We start from the raw sequence: 12,696 nt of genomic DNA, 5'->3' as shown, positions 1-12,696 counted from the left end.
CCCCGCAACCGGTACCCACAATATGCGCGCATTTTCCAGGGGCTCCCTGGGCCGGGCCGGGCCTAGGCCCACGGGGACCACCCCCTCAACCTACTGTGGTACACGCCCGCCTCGGGGGGGGGGGAGGGGGGAGAATCAGCCCCACTGGCGTGGGTGAGATTTTTTTTTCAAAATCCATGCTGCGCCCCCCGCCCCCTGCCCCATTGACACAAGGGCCTGAATCTCAGCTCCTCCTTCCTCCCCACCCCCAACCAGGTGCAGAACCCCCTCCCACCTCCCCCCCCACCTACCCCCCACACCCACACCCGCCCCCCACGCACCCAGCCCATCATCGAGTCGAAAGAAGAGCCCGAAGTCTCTCCCTCTGGCTGGGGGTCTCGGACACCAGCTCCCCGGCCCGACCGTTAAGGCGCTGTAACGGAACGGGGGCTGAGATGTTAATGGCAGCGTCCACCGGCGAAGGGCAAGACACATTTTTATCCCAATAAAACGACGATGAGAACCGGAGCCGGGGACTGGGACTCCGGGTCCCTTTTGGTCTTACCGTCCCGCTCTGAATTCGAACTCGGACCCCGCGCGCCCCTTCCCCTCGCACGCAACCGAAGCGGGTGTGGGCCAAGGAGCCATTTATCGGGCAGGGGTCCCCTCGCCCTCCCCGGGGGGTAGGGGGTGGGGGCGTCCCCGGCCCGGGACCTTTAGCAGAAGGGTAGCGGCCCAGAGCAGACGAGGCTGGGGAAACGCAGTCGCTGCGGGTCGTAGACGAACGGGTGTTTCCCGAAGCACTTGGCCGCCTTCTGGTCGCACTCGCAGGCCATCTTCTCGCAGCGATAGCGGGTTTTCACTGTGGGGAGGGGAGGGGAGCCGGGCTGGACCCCCGCTCTACAGCCCACCGCCCATCCCAGTTGGCCCGAGCCCGCCGCAGCGGTCCACCGGGGCCTCCGGCTCAGCGGGAGGTGGCGGCGGAGGAGGGCAGGGTTTGGGCTCCTTTTCCTCCCTGCCCATCCCGAGGCCCAGCCTCCGAAGCTTCCAGCCTCTAAAGCTTCCAGCCTCCAGAACCCCCAGGGGGGCAGGGAGGGGACGGGAGCAGAGCCGCGGCCCTCGGCCCGCAGAGACGCAGGCTGAGAGGGCGCAGGACCGACACGGAATCGCGGGGCCCCACATCCCGGCCCACCCGGGCAAGGGGTACCCATTGGACCCGGACGGGGGGCAGGTGAAGAGCCAACAGCTGGAAACATTTCGTCCCCAGGGGAGTCGCCGGGCGAGAGTCAGGGGAGGCGAGGGGAGAGTCGAGGGTGCGGGACGGTCCGCGCTGGGTCACTGGGGGAGAGTCAGGGATGGAGAGGGGAGAATTAGGAGTGTGGGATGGTCCAAGCTGGGTCAGTGTGGGAGAACCGGGGATGGAGATGGGAGAGTCGGGGGCATTGGATGGTCTGGGCTGGGCCGGGGTTGCGAGGGGGAAGACTCGGAGATGGCGTAGGGAGGGGGTCAGGGGTGTGGGGTGGTCCACGCAGGGTCACTGGGGGAGAGTCCGGGATGGAAAAGGGAGATTGAGGGGCCTTGAATGGTCTGTGCGGGGTCAGGGTGGCAGAGTTAGGAATGTTGAAGGCGAGTCAGGGGTTGGGGGTGGTCCCCGCTGGGCCACCGGGGGAGAGTCAGGGATGGAGAGGGGACAGTCAGAGGTGTTGGATGGTCCGTTCTGGATCACTAGGGAGAGTCAGGGATGGAGAGGGGAAAGTCAGAAGTGTTGGACGGTCCGCTCTGGGTCACTGGGGGAGAGTCAGGGATGGAGAGGAGGGTATCAGAGGTGTTGGATGGTCCAGCCCTAACATGAGGGTGGGCGTCCTCAAAGGTGACCGTTCCGGATGGACCGGCAGAGAGTCAAGGACGGAAGGTCCTTTTGTCCGGTTCCGGTTCTCTTACCACACTTGATCTTGCCTGGTAGGGAGTAATATCTGTAGGTGTGCGTGCCGGGGGCACAGCCGAACATCTCGGCCTTGTCGTAGCGGCAGTCGTGGCCGCGGCAACACCTGAGACGGAGAACGAGGCGAGGGGCGGGGAGAGGGGAAGGAGGAAAGTGGGGAGGGACTCCCTCTGTCCCGGGACTAAGAGGGAGAAACCGGGACCGACACCCCTGCGGACTCGGGCCGAAGAGTCATCTCCTCCGGCTAAGAGGTTGCCGTGAGAGCAGGAAGGGAGTCTAACCTGAGCCCTCATGCTGCAGCTAGTCCTGTTTCCATTCATTCATTCTTACATTCGTATTTATCGAACGCTTACCGTGTGCAGAGCACTGTACTAAGCACATGGGAGACTACAACCCAACAATCAACAGATACATTCCCGGCCCACAACGAGCCTACAGTCAGGGGGGTAATGGGGAGACAGACATTAATGTAAAGGAATAAATGGCGGATACGTACCTAGGGCTGTAGGGCTGGGGTGGGGGGAAGAGCAAAGGAAGGGAGCCAGGGGGACGCAGAAGGGAGTGGGAGAAGAGGGAAGGAGGGGCTTAGTCAGGGAAGGCCTCTTGGAGGAGCTGTTGCCTTCAGCGCTCAGAAGAGTGCTCGGCACATAGTAAGCGCTTAACAAATACAGTTATTCTTAATAAGGTTTGGAAGCGGGGGAGTGTCACTGCCTGTGGGATTTGAGGAGGGAGGGCGAGGGGTCGTCCCCCCGAGGTGCTGGGCGTCCGCTTACTTGTCGATCTTGTCCAGGACGGGTCCCCGGGTGCCGGGGCCGCAGTGGCAGCCGTAGCCGGTGAAGTTGGCCAGGCCGTGGGTGACCGTGCGCGGCCCGATCAGCTCGTCGAACTGCGCGTCCGTGGCACCTCCCAGCGTCAGCGCTGGAATCGAGAATCGGGGCGCAGTGGAGAGGGGGGGGCGGGCCCGGCGCAGGGGGTCCCGACTCTGACCCCGGCCCCGAACCAGCTTAGGGACCCTGGGCTGGGAGGCGGGAGAAACTCCTCCCCATTGACTTAAAAGCACTCCACCACCTTGCCCCCTCTCACCTCACCTCACTTCTTTTCTCCTTCTACACCTGAGCCTGCATGCTTCACTCCTCTGGTGCTGACCTTCTCACTGTGCCTCGATCTTGCCTGTCTCACCACTGACCCCGGCCCACGTCCTACCTCTGGCCCGGACCGCCATCCGTCCTCAAATCCAACAGACAATTACTGTTCCCCCCTTATTAAAGATATATCTCCTCCAAGAGGCCTTCCCAGACTAAGCCCCACTTTTCCTCACTCCCACTCCCTTCAAGGTCACCCTGACTCGCTCTCTTTGTTCTTCCCCCCCCCCCCCCGCCCCACAGCACTTATGTATGGATCTGTCATTTTATTTATGTATATTGACGTCTGTTACTTGTATTGATGTCTGTCTCCCCCACTCCCCCCCGCCGCTCACTCAGACTGTGAGCTCACTGTGGGCAGGTATTGTCCCTCTTTATTCCTGAACTGTCCTTCCCCAAGCGCTTAGTACAGTGCTCTGCACAAAGTAATCGCTCAATAAGTACGATCGATTGATTGACCCACCCGCCCCCTCGGAACTCCTCTTCCTTCTGCCCGTGAATGGGGAGAGTGGGGGTGGGTCGCGGGGGGGCAGGGCTCCCCTGGTCTGGACGAAGAGGAACGGGTCAGTGCCCACATCAGCCCCCGTTTCATTCGGTCGTATTGATCGAGCCCTTACTGTGTGCAGAGCACTGTACTAAGTGCCTGGGGAGTACAATACAACAATAAACAGTCACATTCCCCGCTCACGACCAGTTTACAGTCTAGGGCTCCCTTAGGGCCCCTCCTCATCTGACACCTCCAACTCCTACCTCCTCACCCCCAGCTCCACCCCCCAGTCTCGCCCTCCGAGGAACCTTTATACGCTATTACTTCCTCCTGCCTGTAACGTCTGTTTCTCTGCTAGATTGTGAGCTCCCTGAAGGTGGGGATCATGAACTCTGTGCATGGATATTGTGGAGATCGATAACTCACCCCAGGCGAAGGTCAGCAGGCGGAGCAGAGCAAGGCCCATGGCCAATGGTGGACGGGTGGACAGGCGAGTGGACGGATGGGCAGACAGATGGGCGGATGGACGGGCAGGCGGGTGGACAGGCAGGTGGGCTGATGAATGGACAGATGGGCAGATGGGTGGATGGATGGGCAGGCAGATGGGTGGACAGAGGGACAGACAGGCGGGCGGGTGCACGGGCGGACGGGCAGTTGGGTGGGCCGGAGGATGGGCGGATGGATGGACAAGCAGGCGGTGAAGGTCCAGGGGCTTCTGGGCTCCAGACCCGGCTGGAAGCCCACTTCTAAAGCAGTCGCAGGATCCGATCCTCCTCCCGTTCCCGCTAATGACAGGCTTTAGCGGGAGGCGGGTAATTAGGGAGGAAATGAGAGGCGTTCCCCACGGGGCTGGTCAGCTCCAAGGGTTGCGCCCACCCCCTTCCCCCCCACACTTCTGCCCTCACTGAGGGGGCCAACCAACTTTCCTTATTCTCATTTTTCTCAGTCTCATTTTTCTCATTCCTGTGCTGCCCTTAGGGACCCAAGCCAAGGCGTCCTACCTGTCCCCCAGTTCTACAAAGGGCCCGGGCCTCCTGAGCTGGAGTGGGGAGAGGCTGGGAAAGAAATGTCCTCCCCAGGGTGTGGGGGGATGTTTGCTCTGAGCCTCCTCTCTTTCCCTCCCCAGGATGGGGTAGGAGGGACCAGCTCATCTTGCAGCAGGGCAGATAATACAACTCCTCTTCCTCCTCCTCCTCCTAATAAGTTTATTATTATGGTATTTGTTAAGTACTCATTATATGCCAGGCACTGTACTAAGCACTGGGATAGATACAAGTAAATCACATTGGATGCAGTCCCTGTCCCACGTGGGGCTCACAGTCTCAATCCCCATTTTACAGGTGAGATAACTGAGGCACAGAGAAGTGAAGTGACTTGCCCAAGGCCACACAGCAGACAAGTGGTTGAGCAGGAATTAAAACTCTTGACCTCTGATTCCCAGGCCCAGGCTCTATCCACTACCCCATGCTGCTTCCCAAGCAGCAAGTCACTTAACTTCTCTGTGCCTCAGTTCTCTCATCTGCAAAACACCCGCTCTCCCTGGAGAAGCAGTGTGGTCTAGAGGAAAGAGTATGGACGTGGGAGTCAAAGGACTAGATCTAATCCCAGGTCTGCCATTTGCCTGCTGTGTGACCTTGAGCAGGTCACTTCATTTCTCTGTGCCTCAGTTACCTCAACTGTCAAATGGGAGTTAAGACTGTGAGTCCCACGTGGGACCTTGAGAAGCAGTGTGGCTCAGTGGAAAGAGCCCGGGCTTGGGAGTCAGAGGTCATGGGTTCTAATCCCGGCTCGGTCCCTTGTCAGCTGGGTGACTGTGGGCGAGTCACTTCACTTCTCTGTGCCTCAGTTACCTCATCTGTAAAATGGGGATTAAGACTGTGAGCCTCATGTGGGACAATCTGATTACCCTGTATCTACCCCAGTGCTTAGAACAGTGGTCTGCACATAGTAAGCGCTTAACTAATACCGACATTATTACCTAGACTGTGTCCAACCTCATTTGCATGTATCTAACCCAGGGCTTTTTAAAAAAATGGTATTTGTCAAGTACATACTATGTGCCAGGCAGTGCCAAGTGCTTAGTACAGTTTCTGGCATGTAGTAAGCACCTGGGAGTCAAAGGACTAGGGTTCTAATCCCGCCTCTGCCACTTGTCTGCTCTTTGCTCTTGGGCAAGTCACTTCACTTCTCCGGGCCTCATTTACCTTATCTGTAAAATGGGGATTGAGTCTGTGAGCCCCACATGGGACAGAGACTTTGTCCAACACAATTTGCTTGTATCCACCCCAGTGCTTAGTACAGTGCCTGGCACATAGCACATAACAAATACCATTATCATTATTATTATTAATATTAAAAAATACCATAAAAAGAACCAAAACATAAACAGGATTGTGCCAGTTATTGCAAGGACCTGGACACAGTCTCCTCGCCTGGGTTCCCTGACACATCCCTAACTGCCCCCTCGTTTTCAGCTCTTCATTTTCTCTGAAGGAGACACACAGGGTGTGGCCTAGGCCCAGGGACCAGTTAGTCAGTCAGTCAATCGTATTTACTGAGCACTTACTGTATGCAGAGCATTGTACTACGCGTTTGGCAGAGTACAGTACAACAGTAAACAGACATATTCCCTGCCGACCAGAGCAGGGGGTCACTCACTATCTTTCCCCTTTCATTATGGCACAGAGAGGATGCTGGCTCTCCCAGAGTCACACAGCATACGAGCCTCAGAAGCGGGGACCTGAACCCAGGAGACCCAATTCCAGTCCGGGGGCTGGCCGAGGTCAGAGATGCTGGAAATCAAGTGGACGGGGGAGTGAATGAGGGGACAGGCAGGGGGCGGGGGGAGGTAACTGTGGCTGAGCCTGCGGTTCCCTCTCCCCGCATCCTCCCTGGGACTGTCATTAGCACTAGAGCTCATGGGCTCTGGTTCCCGGACCTGTCATTAAGGGGGGAGAGGGAGCGGGGGTCGGGGGCAGGGAGTATCCATGACGAGGGGCTTCCAACTGCCGCCCGGCTCCTTCTCCCTCTCCAGGACCCCCCTGCAAGAAGAAAGGGAAATAAACAGGAGGCTGCCCCCCTGAGATCACCAACCCAGCTCCAGCCAGGAGCTCAAAGTCTCTGAGCCCCTCCCAACAAAAGCTTGGCCCCACCTCATCCTGAGACCTAGGGTCTCCTAGAGGTCACCCAGTCCATCCTCCTGCCCCCCTTTTTATGGTACTCATTAAGCGCTTACTATGTGCCTGGCACTGTACTAAGCGCTGGGGTGGATTCGAGGTAATCAAGTTGGACACGGTCCCTGTCCCACATAGGTCTCACAGTCTTAATCCCTGTTTCTCAGTTGAGGGGAACTGAGGCCTAGAGAAGTGAAGTGACTTGCCCAAGGTTACACAGCAGACAGGTGGCGGAGCTGGGATTAGAAGCCAGGTCCTTCTGACTCCTAGGTCCCGGCTCTAGCCATTATGCCACGCTGCCGTCTTTGAGCAATACTGACCTCTGCTCAGGCTCAGTTACAGTTAACTCGTATCTACCCCAGGGCTTAGAACAGTGCTTGACACACAGTAAACGCTTAACAAATGCCATTATTATTATTCCTATTATTACAGACACTCACTCACATACATAAAGGCACACAGAAGCACACTCACCTATGCACATTTACATCCAGACATATCCAAATATACATCCACACATGCAATTAGCACGGGGACAGGAGTCAGAAGGACCTGGGTTCTAATCCCATCTCTGCCATTTCTCTGCTGGGTGACTTGGGCAAGTCAGTTAACTTCTCTGTGTCAGTTCTCTCATCTGTGAAATGGAGATTGAGACTGTGAGCCCCATGTGGGACAGGGACTGTACCCAACCCAATTTTCTTGTATCCACTCCAACGTTTGGTATTATCCTTGGCACATAGTAAGTGCTTAACAAATACCACACTTATTAATTATACAGCAGTCATATACACATAGATCCAGTTATGCATATATACAGAGACACAAATGCACACCAATCCATCGATCAGTAGTATTTACTGAGAGCAGAACACAGTACCAAGCACTGGGAGATTACAATGGAATTAGTAGAGCTGATTCTTCCCTCCAAGGACCTACAATCTAGAGGAAAATAGAATGAGCTACAGAAAGTAGGAAGGAAAGGGAGAGATGTATGTGAGCTAATGCTTAAGTTAAAGGGTATATGAGATATGTACTTGTGAGTACTTAAGTGCTTAGGTAGTGTAGAAGTGGTAGTTGGGAGATTCATTCTTTCAATGGTATTTACCAAGGGCTTACTTGGGGCAGAGCACTGTACTAAGCGCTTGGGAGAGTACAATACAACACTAAACAGACACATTCCCTGCCCGCAACGAGCTTACAGTCTAGAGTGGGGGAGGCAGACATCGATATAAATAAATAAATTACTGATATGTACATAAATGCTATGGGGCTGGGAATGGGGGAAGATCAAAGGGAGTAAGTCAGGGAGATGAAGAAAGGAGGGGGAGATGAGGAAAAATGGGGTTTAGTCTGGGAAGGCCTCTTAGGGGAGATGGGCCTTCAATAAGGCTTTGAAGAGGGGTTAAGTAATTGTCCGTCGGTTTTGAGGAGGGAGGGCCTTCCAGGTCAGAGACAGAATGTGGGCTAAGGGTCAGTGGCAAGATAGGTGAGATTGAGGCACAGTGGGAAGGTTAGTATTAATAATATTAATAATGTTGGTATTTTTTAAGTGCTTGCTATGTGCAGAGCACTGTTCTAAGGGCTGGGGTAGATACAGGGTAATCAGGTTGTCCCACGTGAGGCTCACAGTTAATCCCCATTTTACAGATGAGGGAACTGAGGACCAGAGAAATGAAGTGAGGAGTGAAGTGTATGGGCTGGGTTGTAAAAAGAGAGTAACGAGGTGAGGTAGGAAGGGGCAAGGTGGTGGACTGCTTTAAAGCCAGTGGTGAGGAGTTGTTGTTTGATGTGAAGGTGGATGGGCAACCACTGGGGTTTTTTGAGGAGCGGGGTGACATGTCCTGAACTCTTTTCATAGAAAAATGATCTGGACAGCAGAGTGAAGTATAGTTTATAGGGAATAGAAATCAATCAGGAAGGACCTCCTGAAGGAGATACATTTTTCAGAAGGGATTTGAAGTTGGGGACAGCAGTGGTCAATCAATCAGTCAATCATAATGAGCATTTACCGTGTGCAGAGCACTGTACTAAGTACTTGGGAGAGCGGTCTGAAGCAGTGTGGCTTAGTGGAAAGGGCACGGACTTGGGAGTCAGAGGTCATGGGTTCTAATCCAGGATCCACCACTTGTCAGCTGCGTGACTTTGGTCAAGTCACTTAACATCTCTGTGCCTCAGTTACATCATCTGGAAAATGGGAATTAAGAATGTGAACCCCATGTAGGACAACCTGTTTACCCCGCACCTACCCCAGAGCCTCGAACAGTGCTTGGCATATACTAAGCATTTAACAAATACAATTATTATTATTATTATTGTTATCATGTGAATGGGGAGAGAATTCCAGGCAGGGAGGCTAGCAGTAGTAGAGACCAGGGTAGGCTCACTGTGAGAAGAGGGAAGAGGGTAAGCTGGGATTCAGTGGGAGAAGTGAGTGTACCTTATGGGCAGGGAATGTGTCTGCTATATTGTTGTGTTGTACTTTCCCTAGTGCTTAGTATTGTGTTCTGCACAAAGTAATTGCTCAGTAAATACGATTGATTGATTGTTGATCAGTAGAAAGGAAAAATTCTGTTTGCCTTAAAGCCAAAAGTCAAGAGTTACTGATTGATGCAGAGAGGAATGGGTAGCCTTTGGAAGTTTTGGGAAAGTGGAGAGGATGTCAAAAGTAGCCAAGTAATCAAGGAAGATTAGGATGGAGTAGCGTTTGTGAGATTTGGCAAGGAGGATATTGGTGATGTTGGAGAGAATGGTCTCAGTGGAGAAGAGGGGGTAGAAATTAGATTGTAGAGGATCAAGAAGGGAGTTGGAGAGGAATTGGAGGCAGTGGATGTATGCAACTCATTGATGGAATTTGGAAAAGACTGGGCAGAGGGAGATGAGGTGTTGGGAGTCAGAAGGATCTGAGTTCTAATCTTGGCTCCGCTAGTGGTCTGCTGTGCGACCTTGGGCAAGTCACTTCACTTCTCTGCTCCTCAGTTACCTCATCTGTAAAATGGATTTTAAAACTGTGAGCCCTATGTAGTACGTGGACTGTGCCCAATCTGACTAGCTTGAATCTATTCCAGCGCTTAGTACAGCACCTGGAACAGAGTAAGCGCTTAACAAATACCAGAAAAAAATGCAATGGGGCCAGAGAAGCTTTTTTTTTTAGGGTAAGGGAGCATGGGTATATTTGGAAGAAGGGAAGGAGTCGTCATCAGAGTGAATGGTTGAAGATGGCAATCAGTGGGTAAAGAAGAATAGGTGCAAATGTTCTTAGAAAGTAAGAAATGATGGGGTGAGAGGGATGGGTAGAGGAGGGAAATTTTGGTAGCAGGTGGGAAATCTCTTGAGAGACTTCTGAGAAGGATGAAAGAGTTGATGTTCGGATAGGAGGGAGCTGGGGAGGTGAAGGTGAGACTTCAGGGAGCTCAGGCAAAAATCAAGGTTTTGATTTTTGTCAACAAAGTAGTAGGAAAGAGCATCGGTTTGAGAGAGGGAGAGGTGGGTAACTGGAGATTTTAGAAGGGAGTTGAAAAGTCTGGAAGAATTGGTTGGGGCATTGGGCATGAGAAGCAAAGAGAAAGAAGAAGTAGTGTTGATAAGTGAAAGAGAGGGCCGAGTTATAATAGGTGAGGTTGAATTTGAAGTGGCCAAGACCATCTGGTGCCTGGATTTCCACCAACAGGGCTCAGTGACACAAATGCAGGAGCAGAGGATCCCAACTCTGGAGGTAATCCAGGGCTGGGGGTTGGCAGTGTGAGATTGATGGAGGGAGAGGAGGAGTGAGAGAATTGAGATTTTTTTTAAGATATTCGTTAAGAACTTACTATGTGTCAGGCACTGTACTAGGCACTGGGGTGGATACAAGCAAATTGGTTTGGACAAAGTCCCTGTCCCAAGTGGGCTTCACAATATCAATCTCCATTTTACAGATGAGGTCATTGAGGTCCAGAGAAGTGAAGTGAAAGCAGATTAGTGGGAGAGCTGGGGTTAGAACCCAGATCTTTCTGACTCTCAAGCCTGGGCTCTGTCCACTAAGCCAGGCTGCTTGGTGCAGAGTTTGGTGTAGAGAAGGGGGCTGAGGGGGTGGGTATGTGCACCAAGAGCGGGGAAGTTGTGGCATGATGGCTTGGGATAAGTGGAAGCTCTATATAGATCGGAGAGCTCGGTGAAGGGAGAGAACAGTTTTGTTTTGTGGGTGAAGCCAGTTCGGGGAGGGGAGTAGTCAGACAGGAGGATTTCAGGGTTGGTGAGGTAACAATTGGAGCAATGACAGGGGATCTGGAGATCCAGTGGGTGTCCAAGTTGGCAAATAGCTGATGGGGTGTGGAATAGGACGCCTGCCCAGTTGAGGAGTGAGAGGAGGCCGGCGGCTGGGTCGTCATTAGGAACATCCACAGGGGTGCTGAAGTCCTGAAGGATCCGTGTAGGGCAGGGGAAGGAGAGAAGGAGTTGAGAAAGGCATTACAACCACTCTGAATAACAGAGTGATAGATGACTGGTAGATGTAGTGGGTGGTGGTGGGTGGGGGGATGATGTGGGCTTCAAAGAAAGAGAAGGTGAAGGATGTAGGTATAGGTGTAGATATGGGATCTTAACTGTAAACTCATCTCTAGACTGTAAGCTCGTTATGGGCCGGGGACAGGTCTGCTAATTCTGTTGCACTGTACTCTTCCAAGTGTTTAATACAGGGCTCCGACTATAGTAAGTGCTCAATAAATACCACTGATTGATTGATTGGATGGAGGGGGTGGCAGGGTGTGAAAACAACATAGGAGGGTGAGGAACAGGTTGCCATCGAGACCTGGCCCCTTCAGGAGAGAGCGGCAGGGGGGAGAGGCAGGCGTCCAGGGAAGCAAGGAGGAGCAGGGATCGGGGGAGGAACACGTTCAGGATGACCAAGTGATTGCCCACGATGGAGCAGGGTTTTCACGGGCTGCTAACATACAGTGTTCTGCACATAGTGAGCGCTCAATAAATACTATTGAATGAAGGACCGACCGGTGGACACTGCCCTCTGGTGGGAAATACTGGTAATGCCCGGATGGGACCAGGCCCAGGACGTTGGGGGACAAAGGGGACGTTTGAGGAAATTAGGTTTGGGGGGTGCAGGGTGTGGAGACCCCAACTGCCATCTCTCAGCTCTCTCTGGAGGCTGGAGCAGCAGCCTGAACATCTCAGATCCTGAAGCCAACAAGTTATGTGGCCTAGAGTTAGAGCACCAGCCTGGAAGTCAGAGGTCGTGGGTTCTAATCCCCGCTCTGCCTCTTGTCTGCTGTGTGACCCGGGGCAAATCACTTCATTTCTCTGTGCCTCAGTTATCTCAGCTGTAAAATGGATATTAAGACTCTGAGCCCCTCGTGGGAGAGGGACTGTGTCCAACTTGATTACCTTGTATCTATTCCAGTGCTTAGAACAGTGCTCGGCACACAGTGGGCCTTTAATACCATTATTATTAAGTCAAGGAGGGTCGACCCAGTGGTCACAGCCTTTGAAGTTTAGAGGTCTCCATCCCCTGAACCCAGAGCATAGGTGTAGAGATGAAAAGAACTAAGGCAACAGTTCTGAAGGAAATTGGACAGTGGGCTAAAGCCTTCATTGAGTTGGGCTATCCCTCTCTCCACCCTGATGGTTTCCTAGGAGCCACGTTAAGGGATGGGAGGCTGGGGAGTTGGGGACCGGCCCCTCCGACGGATCAGCCGAAGAGGGTCTTGGGCTCTGGGACCCTCAAGGATGGGAGGCTGGAAGGGGGGGGGCACTGGAAGAGATGGATTCAGGCTGGATGGGCCTGGGGCTCAGCCAGGATGTGGGTCTGGGAGAGAATCTGATCTGGAGACCCCAAGAAACCGAGAGCCACTGGAGAAGGGGAATCGACCACCATAGCATAGCTCACTGAGATGAGGAGGAGAGGTTGGGCTGGCCGGGGGAGAGGATGGAGGATGAGGAGAATGGGGGCTGAGTTAGGACAAGGTCTGAAGGGGCAGGGTCTGG

The 12,696-nt window shown here is 53.6% G+C and overlaps 1 protein-coding gene across 1 annotated transcript; it reads right to left on the bottom strand.

The window, feature by feature from the left end:
• Positions 1 to 695: 695 nt before the first annotated feature.
• LOC114812189 (phospholipase A2 homolog otoconin-22-like) lies at positions 696 to 4,016 on the bottom strand. The gene is made up of 4 exons (XM_029065945.1): positions 3,977 to 4,016; positions 2,695 to 2,839; positions 1,921 to 2,027; positions 696 to 841 (listed from the first exon to the last, which is right to left on the bottom strand). The coding sequence occupies exons 1-4, from the start codon at positions 4,014 to 4,016 to the stop codon at positions 696 to 698; spliced, it is 438 nt and encodes a 145-aa protein (XP_028921778.1).
• Positions 4,017 to 12,696: the final 8,680 nt, after the last annotated feature.

The sequence above is a fragment of the Ornithorhynchus anatinus genome, chromosome 5 (genome assembly GCF_004115215.2).
Source record: "Ornithorhynchus anatinus isolate Pmale09 chromosome 5, mOrnAna1.pri.v4, whole genome shotgun sequence".
NCBI lineage: Eukaryota > Metazoa > Chordata > Mammalia > Monotremata > Ornithorhynchidae > Ornithorhynchus > Ornithorhynchus anatinus.
Note: the sequence above shows the minus strand (reverse complement) of the source record. Positions and strands in the feature narration are given on the sequence as shown.